The 17833-nt window shown below is 47.9% G+C and overlaps 2 protein-coding genes across 2 annotated transcripts in view; one reads left to right on the forward strand and one right to left on the reverse strand.

Annotated features, from left to right (window-relative positions):
* The first annotated feature begins 40 nt into the window (after window positions 1–40).
* MYL2 (myosin light chain 2) lies at window positions 41–8231 on the forward strand. Its single transcript, XM_004379078.1, has 6 exons — window positions 41–125; window positions 2913–2988; window positions 5127–5231; window positions 5836–5914; window positions 5999–6047; window positions 7872–8231. Exons 1-6 carry the CDS (start codon window positions 90–92, stop codon window positions 7968–7970), a joined length of 444 nt encoding a protein of 147 aa, XP_004379135.1. The 5' UTR covers window positions 41–89; the 3' UTR covers window positions 7971–8231.
* Window positions 8232–10959: 2728 nt separating this feature from the next.
* The window catches only part of CCDC63 (coiled-coil domain containing 63), a 37260-nt gene continuing 30386 nt past the window's right edge, over window positions 10960–17833 (reverse strand). Inside the window, exons 8-11 of the mRNA XM_012556279.2 lie at window positions 15966–16040; window positions 12813–13005; window positions 11659–11862; window positions 10960–11084 (exon numbers count right to left, since the gene is read on the reverse strand). Of these exons, the coding sequence (XP_012411733.2) occupies window positions 10960–11084; window positions 11659–11862; window positions 12813–13005; window positions 15966–16040 (597 nt within the window). The remainder of the gene's footprint in view (window positions 11085–11658; window positions 11863–12812; window positions 13006–15965; window positions 16041–17833) is intronic.

The following is a 17833-nucleotide window of genomic DNA, read 5'->3' on the forward strand; positions in this document are numbered from 1 at the left end:
TCAGACTCTTTCCATCAATGCTTCGTTTTTCCCAGGCACCTAAGAAAGCCAAGAAGAGAGCAGATGGCGCCAACTCCAACGTGTTCTCCATGTTTGAACAGACCCAAATCCAGGAATTTAAGGAGGTGGGTGCTGCCATTGAAATCTTCTGGATGGAAACTCTCACCCACTAGAGAGAACCTTTCCCTCATTCCATACTACCATCCTCCAAAACCAGTAGCCGTTGAGTAGACTCCGACTTGTGGCGACCTCCATGCATGTCAGAGTAGAACCGTGCTCCATAGGGTTTTCAAAGGCTGATTTTTTTGGAAGTAGATTGTCAGGCCTTTCTTGCTAGGTGCCTCTGGGTTGATTCAAACCACCGCCTTTTTGGTTAGCAGCCAAGCACATTAACTATGACTAAATGGCTCCCCGAAACACTACCAATTTCTACTCCCATCAGCCCCAAAAGGAGAGTGTTGCCTTCCCACCTCCCCCCCATCTCCACCAACATTGGGTATTAATATTTTTAAATGCTTTTGCCAATCTGAGAGGTGAAAAATAATATCACCTGATGTTTTATATGTACAGTCTTTGATCATTGAGCACCAGCCCTGTCTGAAACCCTTATGGAAATGTGCCTTGTTAAGCAAATCTAAATACCAAATTAAGCAGATGACCACAGGTTAGAAGAACAGACTCTTGATTAATTTTCCAGCAGTCATGATGGCTCCCACCAAGCCATCCACACTCCCACCTGGCCCTTCAGAGGAAAATATGCTAAAACTATTCTAAAGAGGAGGGCACTGGTGGTTCAGCGGTAGAATTCTCACCCTCCATGTAGGGGACCAGGGTTCGATTCCCAGCCAATGCATCCCATGTGCAGCCACCACCCGTCTGTCAGTGGAGGCTTGCGTGTTGCTAGGATGCTGAACAGGGTTCAGCGGAGTTTCCAGACTCAGATGAACTAGGAAGAAAGGCCTGATGATCCACTTCTGAAAATCAGCCAATGAATACCCTAGGGATCGCAACAGTCCGACCCTGTTGTATGGCTAACGACATCAACAATGCTAAAGAGACTGGTGTGTTTTATATCAAAGGGGGAACAATTTCGGGCTTCCAAGTGGGACATGAACGCTTGTACCTTTTGTCCCCACCAACATTCAGATCATAGGAATGTCATGTCCCATAGGCCACCAGGGAAAGAGGAATTCCTAGGAAAAAATGTCATATCTGAACTTGAAATAGCCACCTTCCAGGGAGAAAGCTATGCCCACCCCTTCTCCCTTGCCCTGCCCCACCCTCTGGAATGAGGTCAGCTGCTGGGGTGTGGGTAGGGGGTGTAAATACTTTCAGGAACCACCTGCGGCAAAGATCCCGAAAAACACACAGATGAAATTGCATTTGTAAAATACTTGGGTATTACAAAGCTCTTGGAGTCTCCCTCGGAGTTCGATGGGAAAAAATACTGGCCCCGTTTTATAAGTAATCCAGGCTTGGGGCGTGGGGGAGGCAGATGAGGCCCCAAGCTTTAACTCTTTAGTAACAGCTTTTGTTGTTGTTAGGTGCTATCAAGTCAATCCTGACTCATAGTGACCCCTTGTGACAGAACAGAACTGTCCCATAGGGTTTTCTAGGCTGTAATCTTTACAGAAGCAAATTGCCAGGTCTTTCTCCCTTGGAGCTACTGAGTGGATTTGAACTGCCAACCTTCCAGTTAGCAGGTTAACCACTGCACTGCCAGGGCTCCTTAATAACAGCTTTATAGAGATATAATCCAACAGCATAAAATTCACCCTATTAAAATGTACAGTCCCGTGGTTTTAGCAAATTCACAAAGTTGTGCAACCATTTCCACATCTAACTTCAGAACATTTCCATCACCCCAAAGAGAAACCCGAACCTATCAGCAGTCACTCCCTATCCCCTCCCTCCAGTCCTTCCAAACCAAACCAAACCCACTGCCATCAAGTCGATTCTGACTCATAGCAACCCTGTAGGACAGAATACAACTGCCCCATAGGGTTTCCGAGGCTATAAATCTTTACAGAAGCAGACTGCTATATCTTTCTCCCAAAGAGCTTCTGGAGGGTTCTATCCACTGACCTTTCAGTTAGCAGCTGAGTGCTTAACCACTGTGCCACCAGAGCGTCTCTCTCCAGTCCTTAGGCAACCACTAATCTACTTTCTGTCTCTATGGATTTGTTCATTCCGGACATTTCGTAGGAATGACTCATACAATATATGCCCCATTGTGTCTGGCTTCTTTTACTTAGTGTAACATTTTCAAGGTTCATCCATGTTGTAGCATGTATCAGAACTTCATTCCTTTTTATTGTTGAGTAGTATTCCTTTGTGTGAATACATTATATTTTATTTATCTATTCATCAGTTGATGGGCATTCGGGATGTTTCTGTTTTTGGATATCATAAATAATGCTGCTATGAACATTGGTGTACAGGTTTTTGTACGGATACACGTTTTCAGTTATCTCGGGTATATACCTAGGAGTCCCTGGATGGCACAAATGGTTAAACACTTAACTACTAGCTGAAAGGCTGGGTTCAAATCTACCCAGAGGTGCTTCAGAAGACAGGCGTGGTGATACGCTTCCGAAAGGCCGCAGCCTTGAAAACCGCATGGAGCAGTTCTACTCTGCACACACGGGGTCGCCATGAGTCGGAATCCACTTGATGGTATCTAACCAACATCTGCCTAGGAGTGGAATTGCTGGATTATATGGTAATGTATAAAGCTTAATGTTTTGAGGAACCACCAGACTTGTTTTCAGTCTTTGATTCTTTATCTAATGTCCTGCAATGCTAATCAAAGATCCCAGAATCCCACATGCTTCCCCAAGCCCTTGGCCCAACCCCTTGGGCTTCCCACCACATGCCTCCTGGGTTGACCAGCCAACCATCTCCTTCTGCAGGCCTTCACCATCATGGATCAGAACAGGGATGGCTTCATTGACAAGAATGACCTGAGAGACACCTTCGCAGCTCTTGGTGCGTCATACCCCCTCCCCAAACTCTGCACAGGAGTCTCCTTATCCCAGGCCCATGAGGGGTGGGAAGTGGGGCCATCAGACAAGTTCAAGAGCTTGTCCTTTTCCAAGGCAGCAGCTCGACTGACATTGGCCTTTAAGACAAATTCAGAGTCATTGAGTGTCTCCACATATCTTTTCTTTTTCTTTTAAAATAAGGTTTGTGTGATTTTGAAGACAATGCCAGGTAGCAACAGAAAAGTTGGAAAATTCAGAAAAGTATTAAGGACGAAATAATCACCAGCCATAAGGCCACATTCCGTCTTTAACACTTCAGTCTTCTTCCTCTAAGTCTTTTCTAGGCATATCTGGGTTTTTGTTTTTTGTTATTTTCAAGTAAACATTTTTAACACTTTTATTTAACTTCTCTAGAGTGTGAACATGGATGCACGGAGCTTTTTCAAAATATACAAACCCAACATGCCACCCCCGCCCATCCCCAGGAACTCAAGGCCACCATGAACAGCTGTGCAAGCTGTGCACTGCACAATTCTACAGGAGACTAACTACATTCGTAGCCACTGTAGATTTTTACATTTAGAACATACAAGCGATTTAAACAGAGGTGGCTTTTTCTAATTTGCACAAAGGTGCTATATGGGCTTACGGCAGAGGCTACAGCAGGTGTACCAGAATCTCCAAGGCTGGGGCTTACAGCAGGTATAATTTGAAAAAATTCCCCCACATGATTCTGATCTATCTCTTCTACTTCCAGCGGAGAAGGGCTAGTTTATAATATGTGTATTTCCCAGTTGAATAAAAAATTAAAATATCTATAAAATGTTCCAGCTTCTGAAGATGTCATCCTTTAAATAACTCCTCTCCATATTGGATATTAGGTTGGTTTCAATTTTCTGGCTATTATAAATAATACGGTTGAGAAGAATTTCCTGTGTGAACCTTTGCCCCCACCCACCCGTCTCTGAATATTCCTTACACTAGATGCCTGGAAGGGGAAATGCTAGTTTCCTATTGGCAGAGGCATTATCTACGGAAAATGGCGCCTATGGGACGCACTGAAATTGCGCCCCTGCAGCGGCGTGGGGAGGGGGCGGGGGGCCGTACCGAGCGCGCAGGGGCAATCTCTAAGTTGCACCCCCACCCTCCCAATTTCAAGATAAATAGACTTGGATAGCGGCAACACGTCAGCCGAAACGCCTTACCTCCGCTCGTCTGGCTACCTCAGTCAGACACCTTTCATATTTGTGGCACCTTAGAATGTCATTCCGCACCCCTTTGGACTTGCACGCCGGGGCAATGCCCCATCTACCTCCTCTTGCTATGCTTCTGCGCCCCTATCCAAACATCTGACACCCATCTCTTAGATAACTGTACCATAATGGAAACCCTGGTGGTGTAGTGGTTAAGAGCTACGGCTGCTAACCAAAAGGTTGAAAGTTCGAATCCACCAGTCGCTCCTTGGAAACCCTGTGAGGCAGTTCTACTCTGTGCTATAGGGTCGCTGTGAGTGGGAATCAACTCGACGGCAATGGCTTGGGTTATGGGTACCATAATATACAAAAAAAAAAACAAAACCATTGCCGTTGAGTCAGTTTTGACCCATAGCGACCCTAGAGGACAGAGTAGAACTGCCCCATGGGTTTCCAAGGAGCGGCTGGCAGATTTGAACTGCCGACGTTCTGGTTAACAGCCGTATCACTTAACCACTGCATACCATAATATCAGCTCAAAAATACAAGTCAGGCTGGTTAATCTTTTACTTAACACATTATGGCACTACATGAAAATTACAACTGTGCCTTCCTTGCTTTCACCGATGACAACTGGTCTATGATGTGCCCGAAGTCATTTTCTGTTTCTTCTCTTTCTACACTCAGCAGAGCAAAATCACACAGCCTGCCTTGACCCATGGAGGTTCTCAAATACCAAAGTATTAGTTTTCACTCACTGAATAATCTCTCACAGCTGGCGACAGAAACTGCCATGGTTACCAGAAACTACTCGGTGGCATCCCCCCCGCCCCCAACACACAAGTTGCGCCCAGGGCCCGAGGCTTACCTGCCATGCCTTAGACACCCTCTGCCTATCTGCCGTTTCTCTCCCAGCTCGGGATCCCTGAGTGTGTATTTCTTGCCTTAGGGCGTGTTAATGTGAAAAATGAAGAAATTGAAGAAATGATCAAGGAAGCTCCGGGTCCAATTAACTTTACTGTGTTTCTGACAATGTTTGGGGAGAAACTGAAGGGTAAGCTCGTGTATGTCTGCCTCTCTGTGTGTGTGTCTGTGTTTCTGTGTGTCTGCATCTTTGGCATGAACTGAAGCCCTAGAAGAACAGACAGGGGTTGGCAGAACGTGGGTAGCTTTCAAGGACGCAGAAGTACCATGGGGAAAAAATCATACTAATAGCAGCTAACGTTGCTCCAAGCTTTCCCTAAGCCAGACTTTTTGCTAGCACTTTGCACGTATTACCCCATTTAATAGCACGTATAAGGTGGTCTATTATTATCCCTAATCTATGGATGGGGAAACTGAGGCTCAACGACAGAAAGTCACTTGCCTGAGGCCACACAGCTAGCAAGTGCCAGAGCCGGGATTCAGACCTTGGCCTTCATAAATCTAAATTCATATTGGAACTTGAGTGTGATCAGAAAGAACTTTGTTCTCAGACCTCTCTCCCTTCCCCAGGGACTAGATTTCCCTTTCAAAATCATGAGGCTCAGTGCTCAGAGGCAGGCAGGGTCTTCTCCAAGCTATGTAGCCTTGTCTGGCCCCTGCATCTTTGGGGGGATTTGGGGTACCACTCGTTCCCAGCCACCCATGGCACATTTGAGCCCTATGTTGCATTTCAGGAGCAGATCCCGAGGAGACCATCCTCAACGCGTTCAAGGTGTTTGATCCCGAAGGCAAAGGGGTGCTCAAGGCTTCTTAGTGAGTGGGGTTTGCAGGGGAGGGGTGAGACACCCTGCTCCCCGCTGCCACCTGGCACCCACACCTGCTCTTCTCTCCCTGCAGCGTTCAGGAGATGCTGACCACCCAGGCGGACAGGTTTTCCAAGGAGGAGGTAACAGGGTCCTCTGGACACCCACTAATCCTGGCTCCTAAGCTCATCCTTCCAGGGACTTCCTCTCCCCCTTTTCTAAAATACCCCTGAGCCCCACACTGGGAGAGAATCACCTATTGTTTATTGAGCCCTTATTTCATTCTTTGTTATTTTCATTTTACAGATGGGGAAACTGAGTCCCAGGGAAGTAAACCCATTTGCCTTAAAATCATAACACTAATGGCAAATGCCAGAGCCTAGATTTGAACTCAAGGAACCCTGGTGGCACAGTGGTTAAGTGCTCGGCTGCTAACTGGAAGGTCAGTGGTTCAAACTCACTAGCCGCTCCTCAGGAGAAGGATGTGGCAGTCTGCTTCCGTAAAGATTACAGCCTTGGAAACCCTATGGGGCAGTTCTACTCTGTCCTATAGGGTTGCTATGAGTCGGAATCGACTTGACGGCAGCAAGGTTTTTTTTTTTTTTTTTAATATTCAAACCCAGGTCCATCTCACTCCAGGTACTGCCTTCCTCACAATCCATGGAAATCTCGGAGACCTGGTTAGAGCATCAATTTCCTGTCTGAGGAAGGGTGATACGCAGGGCTGCCATGTACTGTGGTGTAGGTTGTGCACTGCACAACTATCAGGGATGCCTTCCTAGTAGTATACATCATGGATTTACATTTGTTGCAATAGTTGTCCAGCAGGTGGCAGTAAAGTGTCTTTTTTTTTAAATCATTTTTTTTATATATATATATATATATATAAAATCTTTTTCTGGCAGGTGGCAGTAATGTGTCTGGAAGAAGGGGCACTTTTGCCAACTGACCAAAGGCGCCATATAAGCAAGCAGTACTTTTGCCAACATTATTACTAAACCTTAATGACTATTTAAAATGGACCCTTGTAGCCTCTCAGGCCTGTTTCCATCAATTTCCACATTTTACTAAAAATACTAGATTTTCAAACATACACACACACACAGTCAAGCAGTTAAAAGAGCCTGCCTTCACCACTCAGCAGCTGTGTGAATTTGGACAAGCTCCTTAACCTCACTGTGCCTCCATTTCCTCATCTGTAAAATAGGATAATAGAACCTACATTGTGAAGATTAATGAATTAGTAAGTGTAAAGCACTGATACGTAATAACGCAATGTAAGTGTTAGCGACTATTAGCCAATTATTTTAAATATTCAATATTTTTTAAATAGGAAATCACATGTTACCAAAAAAAATCTAGATTTCTGGTTCCCCTGGAAGAATCAGACCTCCTTGCCCATGTGACCACATTTGGCTGGCACTGAGCAGTTGCTGCCCCCTGTAGATGGGGCGCATGTCTGCATTTAGCCACAGTCCCCACTAGGCACTCTTGGCTTACATAGGTAACCCACCTGGCCCCTCTGGACACCTGAGTTTTCGACCTCTGCCCATGGTCACAGGTTGGGCTCCCTGGGAACATACCCACAGGATGTTTATTTGGGAGACCCCTTGGGATCAACACCTGTGGGAGGAAGGGCAAGGACTCAGGAGTGGGCAGAGGGAGAAGATAGCATCGGGGAGCGCTGGAGCTAGAATGGCCCTTCAGAGAGGTCCTGAATAGCCAGGCCTTTATACCCCTGCACAGATCAGTTATTGGCTGTGGGCTGCCCCAGGAAAGGGGTCAACCTTGAATGAGGCACTCTCTGCAGCAGCTGAGCAACAAGTCCTTTCATGGAGAGGGTCTAGGCAACACGTGCCCATGTCTACTAGACCCCCCAGCTGCCTCTCCACTCTAGCCTGCTTGCACGCAGGTGTCCCTTCCAGTCCCCTCCCACTGTCCTCAGTGCATCTTTCGGTTGGTTGCAGATTGAGCAGATGTTTGCCGCGTTCCCCCCTGATGTGACTGGCAACTTGGACTACAAGAACCTGGTGCATATCATCACCCACGGGGAAGAGAAGGACTAAGGGGGGACTTTGCCTCCTGACCCTGGGCTTGTCTCCGCGGGAGCAGGGTCCCTGCCCTCATCTCACTCTGCCTGGCAGCACCGCCATCCCCGCCCCCAGCTTATTAGCTGTGTAGCTGCCTCAATTATCCACCTTCGTCTTCTTTGCAGCCTGTGGCTGATACATACCACTTGGCCACCCATCCTACAGATGGAAATCCATCCAAAGGCCAAATTCAAATAAACAAGAGGTTGTGTATTTGCTTATAACATTTTTCTGACAGATAGGAGCACCTTGAGAAAGGCTGGCCCTGTGCTCATTTGCACAAAGGCGACATATGAGCTGGCGGTGGCCCTGATGTCACTGTTATTGAATCTTCATGACTCTTTACTTATAATAGCCCCTGGCAGCCATTCAGGACTGTTTCTATCAAGGCCACATTTTACTAGACTGTTAACTGGATGATCACAGCCCTTCCTTCCAAAGAGCTCAAGCAGGTAGAAAGCCTAGATTCCAGGACATCCTTTCCTTTAGGATGCCATTGGAATGTTTCTCCCATGGATATGCTTAGACTGGTCCCTTGATAAATGGAGGAAAGAAGGCTCCACACACATGCTAAGCATAAGGCTCACTTTTCAAAAATCATGTTTGTTAATCATAAGAGATTAATTTCTAATTTCAGATAGAGTAGAAGTTGTCTATACTTCCCTCCTGGCAAACTGGGGAGGGGCATGCAATGATTTCTGACTCAGGCTGGGGTCCAGGAACTGGACCTGGGCATGAGTTGACTCTTGTTTTTGAATGACCAAAGTCATCATTGAAGCATTCAGGACTATTTTGGTTGCAAGAATCCCAACTTACCAAACAAATTGGCTCACACAAATAACAAGTCCACAGGCTTCAGACACAACAGGATCCAGGAGCTCAACAAGATGGCTCCCAGCAGCTCCCAGCTCCTGTCTATCCACGCAGTAACCCTAGTGGAAAGAGTGCAGGTCTCTCCAGATCCACACAAATTCCAGCACAGGGCCTCATGGGATGTCTTTGGGGCCCATGAACCAACCCTGAACCAATCACTTGGACGGGCAGGTGCAGTGCTCTGATTGGCAGACCTGGGTCACATGATTAACTCTCAAGCGAGGGTTGAAACTGCTCCCCCCTCCCACCAACATAGCCTCAGAGTGGGAGCGGCAGTTCCCAAAAGGAAAACCAAGCAAGGTGTTGTTCTGGAAAAAGAGGGAGTGATGTCAGGTACTCTAAGTTTTCAAGAGAATCCCAGGAAAGCAGGATGCAGCCGAAATGATTAACACAAAGAGCCTGAGCTGGATATGGGAGCGGCAGCTGAGGTCACAGAGAGCGTCCAGGAGGTGGCAGGAGACAGAACTGAGTGAGTCTTCAAGGCTAAAGAATAACAACAGTCCCACCCCGACGAGGAGCCTGGGGTCGGCCCATCACTACAACTACAACCTGGCTGCTGGGAACAGGGCCCCATCAAAGCCGGCAGTGAGCGGAGTGGGCAGGGACCTGGGAGTCAGGGCCCCACCCGGCAGTGGCCCACGTCCCTCAGCCTCCCATCGCCTCTAGACACAGCCCAGACTGAGAACCTGCCACCCGGGGCTGCGGCAGAGTGGACAACATGGCTCCGGTCACTGGTTAAGTGCAGTGTGTGGTTCAGAGCAAGACGCCTCGACACAGCTGTGCAACGACACACTCATCCAGAAGAGGCACACAGAGACATGGACACACACACACGCCCAGAGACAGACACACTGACATGCACAGACACACAGAGAAACAGACATACAACGACACACACACAGACACATACACACAAAAACACACAATGACACACAGAGACACACACAAAGAGAAACAGACACACAATGACACTCACAGAAACAGACGCAAACACACACACAGAAAGACATACAATGACACAGGCACACAAGACACAGACATAGACAAGCAGACACACAATGACACACAGACAGAGACACAGACACACACATAAACACAGACACACACACAGAAATAGGCACGCAATGACACACACATACAAAGACACACGCACAGGCACACGTACAAAGACACAGACACACACGCACAGACACAGACACACACACCCCGCCACACAGAGGCACGCACACAGACACCGACACACAGAAGGAGATACAGCCACGCTCTGGGAACCCGCTCCCCAAGCCTCCCCTCTAGCTCCCGGGTCTGGGTCTGAGGCCAGGCCACCAGGTGGGAGAAAGCACCACCCCCTTTAGACCCACCCTACCCCCCAATTTCCTGTCCCAAGAGGGACCCCTGTTTGTTTCACAGGGAAACCCCACCTGACTATAGACAGGAACAGCCAGGTGCAATGGTACATGCCGGAGAGACAGAGACAGAGAGAGAGAGAGACAAAAGAGAGGAGGGGGAGAGAGAAGGAACAGAGAGAGGTTGAGACAAAAAGAGGTAGAGGCAGAGGCAGACTGGGACAGAGAGAGGACAGAGTCAGACAGATGCAGAGAGGATGAATGTACACAGGGAGGTGGCTGTGCCCTTCTGCCCTGGAGGGGTGGGCTACCAGAGGGGGTGACCCCCACACCCACTGGCCCCTCTTCGGCTCCCGGTCATGCCTGTGTGTGATTGCCACGCCCTGTGTGATTCTGGAGTCAGCTGCTCAGTATTTCGGCTCCAACATGGCCCCTAAACTTTGCCCTCACCCCCCATTGCTTCACTGGGGGAACACAGGCTCTTGGGTGCAGCCTGTGCTGGCCCCATTTCACAGGTCTTTGTGGCTGTGTGGACCCCCACTCAAGTCTTGCCTCCTGCACCAATTTTCAAACATGACCCTTCTCCAAGCTGGGATCCGGCTCCACGCCTTGGCTCTTCACCCTCCCCGAGGTGGCTCCCAGGACTCCAAGTCTCCTAGTATAGAGTGTGCAAAGGCACTGAGGTTGTGGAACAAAACATTTACTCTCTGGTTATGGTACAAATGCGGCCCATCCACCCCAGCCTGTTAGCTTCTCCTTTTCAGGTCAATCCTCTCGGCAGTGCTGTCCAAGGGCAGATTTCGAGACTCCCTCACTTTGTACTGGTCGACCACCAGCTGCCGAAGGCTTCCGTGGTCCAGCGGCTGCTCATCTGTAACAGACACAGTGTGTCTGTGAGAGGAGCTTGGAAATCTAACCCAACACCGGGAGCCTCCTTCCCAGGGATGGTGCCTCTCAGCCCCCTTCCCGGATGCCTGTGGCCGGGGTGCCCAAGACTGGTTGGGGGTCATGGAAGCAGAGGGATTAGGAATGGCGTAAGACTCAAGAGCGTAGGGTGAAGGTAAGAGATGGGATCAAAGAACCTAGTGTGGCTGTAACTTGCCAACTTATAAAACTTAGATATTTTAAGGTTTATTTCAAATGGTCACAAAGTCATTGTGATTTTTAAAAATATCTGGGATACAAGCTTTGGGACCTGTGGCTGGGTCACTAGTTGTGTCCCAGGGAGAAAAGCCCCCACGTGAACCACATCAAGTGGCCACAGCCAAGATGGTAGCCAATGGAAGTGATGGGCCAATGAGGGCTCGTAAAGAGGGGGAAACCGAGACTCAACACTGCAGCCCCTCTTGGGCACCTGGACACAGCATCCCCAGCCCTGAAGGCACACGCTTCTTAAGAGCCCCGATCCAGCGGCCTGCGCAGATGAGGAGGGAGAGAGAACTCACAATCATCCAACTTCTCGCTGAGGATGTCCGACCCGAACACAGGGGGGACGACCTTGACAGCTTCTGCCGGCTTGAGGAAAGCAGAGCCACCCCAGAAAGGGTTGACAAAGGGTGGCGGGGTCTCTGTCTCTGCCCCTTCCACCTCCAGGACCCGTCTGTAAGCCTCTAACAGCAGCAAGTCATTGGTCTTCTTTTCAATGATGGCTGGAAAGATATAAGCAAGACCAAGATGGCTGTCAGGAGACCTGGCTCCTGAGGGCAGGACTGGATTAAGGCATGAGACTCACCCAGTAAGCAAGGTAAGCATGGGTTTATTTGTGTTTACTGTTCACTACAGATTAGTAAATAAGCACAAATAAACCCGGGTTTACCTTGTTTATGGGGCAATCAATCCACCCCTGCCTGGTGGATCCTGGCGAGGGGGCGCCCCTGCTGGAGAGGAAGGGAAGGCACAGAAAGTGATTCTCTCTCCCACTTAGCCCCTATAAGAACAAGGTTACACCATGCATTCTCAATGGGGGCAATATCACCCCTACCAGTCACCACAGAGCTGATTCCAAGTCATGATGACCCCATGTGTGTCAGTGTAGAACTGCACTTCATAGGGTTTTCAGTGGCTGTGACCTTTTGGAAGTGGATTGCCAGGCATTTCTTCCGAGGCACCTCTGGGTGGATTCAAACCTCCAATCTTTCAGTTAGTAGTGGAGCCCTTAACCATTTGCACCACCCAGGGACTCCAATATCACCACGAGAAGGTGAAATTTGGTGCTTAAGAGGAGAGACAGATAGAGAGAGAGTGACAGAGATGGAGATAGATCTGACTCTTCTTTACATACAAAGCACAGATATCCATACAGTACATAAACAGATATACAACATATCTATGGTAGTAAGAGTTCATGGGTGGGGCAACTAGGAAAAGAATATCTAAAAAGGTTCCTGGGGAGTAGGCGGGAGGGGGGAAAGATAATGAAAACAAATTTGAGAAACGCTGGATTACATTAAAATGTGAATTGGAACCCATAGTGGCCAGCTTCAGTGCCCACACGCTTACCACCAAGCTCACTGCCTCCAGAAGAACAAGTCCCCATGCCTGGTCACAGAACATTCTGGAAATGGTACCCAAGGACCTCAAGGGCCCCTGCCTGACTCACCAAAATACTGCGGAAGGTTGGTATCAGTGATTTTCCCTGTCTCCCCTAGCTGCACCAGGATCTTGGTGGCGTCACACTTGATCTTCTCGAACAGACTCTGCAATGAGTTCTTGAGGTGGTCCAAGGTCTTGCTGGTCTCCTTGTAGTCCTGCTCATACCTGTCCGCCTCCTCCGTGGTATTCTTCAGTTTCTCCTGGCGACAAATCCCGGTTCCCACCAAGGTCAGCCGGGCTGACACCATGGGCTCAGCCCACCATGGGGACTTGCAGTGGAAAGGGGGCTTTGGGACCCTCTGGGGCCAGGGTCTCCAAACTACAGGGTTTCAAACCTCTCAAGGGATGCGAGACCAAATTAATGGGCCTCAACCAGCATTTTTAACAAATGAAATAAAAAATTTCCTGGTGAGGACACTGCGGCTCCGAGGCACACAGCCAAAACGGTTAAAGCCAGGATTTGAACTTAGTTTCGTAACCACCACACCTGGCAGCTTCCTTCTGCCGGCTACTAGAATATTCAGTTCCCAGGACTAAAAATTCCTCACCTGGCAGCTGTTATAAAGATGTAAATAGGTCACATGGTTTAAAAAAAAAAAAAATCACGTAATTTTTTAAAAGGTCACACGGTCAGCCGGATGTGACCTAAATAACCACCTCTGTTATGTGTCCAGCACCTTCGATGTTCCAGGCTCTTTATGCGCATTGTCTCAGCTCATCCTCACCATTGCCCCATTTTTCAGATGAAGAACATTGAGTTCAGAGAAGAAAACTGACTTTGTATTGAGCTCATATACATGCCTAAACATGGGCTAAACTCTACTTGGTAATAATTCATTTACTAACAAGGTCATGGTGATTCCAATGTTTTACTAACTTACATGATAACAACAATAATAATAGCTACTGTTTACAGTTCTCTGCCGGGCTGTGTGCCAAATATACATGTGCATAATTCATTCAACAGTCACAGCCCTAAGAAGCGGGTATCTTCTGTTGTTGCTGTGTGTCATCGAGTCGATTCCAACTCATTGCAACCCTATAGGACAGAGCAGAACTGCCCCATAGGGGTTCCTAGGCTGTAATCTTTATGGGGGAGCCCTCGTGGTGCAGTGATTAACAGCTCGGCTGCTCATCAAAAAGTCGGCAGTTCGAATCCACCAGCTTCTCCTTGGAAACAGAAGGACCTGGGGCCCCCAGACACGTGCCCAACTGGGGAGCGTCTCCTTGGTCCTGGATCCAGCTTGGAAGCCTGCGATTCCCTGTGCCCCGCTGGGCACGTAGCTGAGCGTGTACTTTGCTGCCCCCCAGTGGCCCATCAGAGAATGGCACTGCCATCCCTGTCCCCGAGGTGCAAGGGTGCTGGCCAAGGAGGACAAAACAAGCCACAGAGAGAAGGAGGGGAACCAGAAGCACAGTTCCTGGGCCAACAACTATTAACTTAGAGCAGAGCTTTAGAGTTGGACTCTCTGGGTTCATATCTTCGGCCAACATTGACACACAACGTCCATTCTCCCCTTATACTTAATAACAAAACTGGTTGTATTTGAGGTGGCAAGGTGCCCAGCTATAAGTGTTATTCCCAATCCTCCCTTGCAAAAGGGATGTCCAATGATATGTAAACACAGAAGTCATTGGCTGGAACTTCTGGAAAAGTACTTGTAAGGTGGCTGACTCAGCTAGAGAGGCCTTTTTTGCCCCCCCCCCCAGGATGACTATGGAAACCCTGGGGGCATAGTGGTTAAGAGCTATGGCTGCTAACTAAAAGATCGGCAGTTGGAATCCACCAAGTGCTCCTTGGAAACCCTAAGGGGTGGTTCTACTCTTTCCTATAGGGTTACTATTAGTCAGAAGCGACTAGACGGCAACAGGTTTTTTGTTTTTTGTTTTTAATAGGGTTGCTGGAAACCCTGGTGGTGTAGTGGTTAAGAGCTACAGTTACTAACCAAAAGGTTGGCAGTTTGAATCCACCACATGCTCCTTGGAAACCCTATGGGGCAGTTCTACTCTGTGCTGTAGGGTTGCTATGAGTTGGAATCGAATTGATGGCAACGGGTTTGTTTGTTTGTTTTTTTTATAGGGTTGCTATGAGTCGGAACCAACTCAATGGCAACTAACAACAACAACAACATTTTCTTCATGCTTGGGATGTAGATGTGATGGCTGAGCCTGTGGTAGCCATACTGCAACCAAGAGGCAGCCTTGGGAATAGAAGCCACACACTAAGGATGGCAGAAAAAAAAAAATAGAAGACGCTTAGGATGCTAAGCCACCAAGACATCATAAAGCCACCAACTAGCTCTGGAGTACCTATCTCCTGACTTATTTCTTAACAAAGTGAACAAAATTCTATCTTGCTAAGCCACTGTTATTTTGGTCCTGAGGAGGCCTGGTGGCGCAGTGGTAAAAACTCTCAGCTGCTAACCAAACAGTCAGTGGTTCGAACTCACCAGCTGCTCTGCAGGAGAAAGATATGGCAGTCTACTTCCGTAAAGATTACGTCCTTGCAAACCCTATGGGGCAGTTCTGCTTGGTGCTATAGGGTTGCTATGAGTCGGAATCGACTCCATAGCAGTGGGTTTGGGGGTTGTTTGCAGCTAAATGTAATTCAAACCTCATATACTATCCTAGTGCCATGATGTTGGTCAAGTGACTTTACCTCTTGAACCTCAGTTTCATCATCTGTAAAATGGAGAGATCAACAGCACCCACCTCATCAGGTTGTTGCAAGGATTAAATGAGATAGTATAAACAAAGCACATAGCCCAGTGTCTGGTATGTAGTAACTGCATACGAAATGTTCGCAATTACTATTGTTGACAGAGAGCAGGGCACAGCCAGGTCAACAGGGAGAGAGAAGAAAAGACTGAAGCAGAGAGACATCTGGAAGGAGCCAGTCCATGGGCCTGGGCTGAGAGGAGGGAGGGCTTTAAAATGGATGGAGAGGCCCTAGGGACAAAATTCTGCGGCAATACTTGTAGTATCAAAGGCTGCCTATGACAGAGGGTTCAGGACATGTTCAAGTACATCTAGGTCAGTGGCAGGTAATGGAACAGATATTTTACTGCTCCTGATAACTGACTGACAGCCTGCCTGCCTGACAGACAGACAGACAGACAACGGAGTGGCCCACCTCCCTCCCTCCCTGCCCTGTTCTTACCTCTAGTTGTTTCAGGGCTGAACGGCTGTCATCATGGGAAGATTTCTGCTGGGATCGCAGGAGGATGATCTCGTCCTGCTCAGGAGAGAATCAGACCATGAGGAAAAGTGGGCGCTCCCCTCCCTCATCACACCCTAAAAATAAGCCTGCACCTCAGGGAGGGGTTGGGGATTATCATTTGTTTACGGGAGCCCCAGAATCCCTGGGCCCCCATTATGCCTATGGCAGTGCTTCCTGCTATTTCTTGATTAAAAGGAGGGTGAGGGCATGGGAAGGTCGGTGGTTCATGTTTTCTGAAGACTTTTCTAGAATATTGCAAGCAACAGAATTTTCTGCAATGGTGGAAACGTTCTGTCTGCTCTTCCCAATACCATAGCCACTAGCCACCTGTGTGTATTGAATACTTGAAATGTGGCTCAAGTGGAATGATTTGAAAATTTTATTTAATTTTGATTGGGAATCACTGAGTGGTGCAAATGATAAACTCACAAACAGACTGGACTATCAGACACAAAACGATATCTGTGAAGAGTGTGCTTCCTAGTTCAGGTAGACACACAAGACTAATTGGGCAGCTCCTGTCCAGAGGCGAGATGAGAATTCAGAAAGAGATAGGAGCTGGTTGAATGGACACGGGAAATCTGGGGCAGAAAGGAGGAGCGTGCAGTCACATTATAGGGATAGCAACTAGGGTTACATAACAATGTGTGTATAAATTTTTGTATGAGAAACTAACTTGAGCTGTAAACTTTCACCCAGAGCACCAAAAAAAAAAAAAAAAGAACGAAAGAAAGAAACTTGCTCAGTGGTCAAGCAAAAGCTTGGCAGTTCGAGTCTACCCAAAGGCATCTCGGAAGTAAGGCCTAGAGATCTACTTGCAAAAAACCAGCCATTGAAAACTCTGTGGAATGCAGTTCTACTCTGACACACAAGGGGTCGCTACAAGCCAGAATCAACTCCACAGCAACTGGTAGGGTAAGGTAGGTGTTTGTAATTAATTTGAACTTAAAAAGTCACTTGTGGCTACTAGGCACTGTATTGGAAGGTGCGTCTTTAGAGGTTTTCAGACTCTACCTTGAATCACAATCACCTGAAGGGCTTGTGAAAACAAGTGCTGGCTGGACCCCACCCCCGAGTTTCTGATTCTGTAGATCTAGGATGGGGCTGAGAATTTGCATTTCTAACAAGTTCCCAGGGGATTCTGATGCTGCTGCGAGGTGACCAATTTTGAGAACCAGCGGGCTAGAGCAACTTGTCCAAATGTAAAAGGCACACACTCCTCGACAATTCCATCCCTAGGAATCTGTCCTATGGAACTAATAGGACAGGTGGGCAAAGATGGGAGCCCAAGGCCATCCGATGTGTTATTATTTATAATGGCCCCCAGTTAGGAGAACCTAAATGTCTACCGGTAGGGAGCGGTTACATCAATGAGGGTACATTCATATAGTTGGAGATGGGGATCTCAAATAAAAATATGGTTAAATTGCAGATTCCTGGCCCATCCTCAGAATATCTGGCTCTGTACGTACAGGAAAGGAGCCCTGGTGGCACAATGCTTAAGCACTTGGCTGCTAAGCAAAAGCTCAGTGGTTTGAACCCACCCAGCAGCTCTGAGGGAGCTCCTAACAACAACCAGGTACATGATAGGACCTGGGGAGTCTGCATTTTCAAGAAGCACCCCATGATTCTAATGCTGAGGATCCAAGGTCCCCAGAAGCTGCTACAAAGAATATGGAAGATATCTAGGCAGATATCTAGGCTACTATGTTGAAAAAATATTTACAGAACAGCATGAACCAGCTAGTATGATCCCACTGTAATAAATGGACATCTGGGGGGGGGTGTCTATGTCTGTGTGGGTCTGC

The sequence above is a fragment of the Trichechus manatus genome, unplaced genomic scaffold, assembly GCF_000243295.1.
Source record: "Trichechus manatus latirostris isolate Lorelei unplaced genomic scaffold, TriManLat1.0 scaffold00061, whole genome shotgun sequence".
NCBI lineage: Eukaryota > Metazoa > Chordata > Mammalia > Sirenia > Trichechidae > Trichechus > Trichechus manatus.

Coding starts and splice junctions, on each gene's coding strand:
- MYL2 (XM_004379078.1), top strand. CDS start 90: ATGTTTGAACAGACCCAAATCCAGGAATTTAAGGAG. Junction 5,232..5,835: donor GTTTGGGGAGAAACTGAAGG/GTAAGCTCGTGT, acceptor GTTGCATTTCAG/GAGCAGATCCCGAGGAGACC. Junction 5,915..5,998: donor GGGGTGCTCAAGGCTTCTTA/GTGAGTGGGGTT, acceptor CTCTCCCTGCAG/CGTTCAGGAGATGCTGACCA.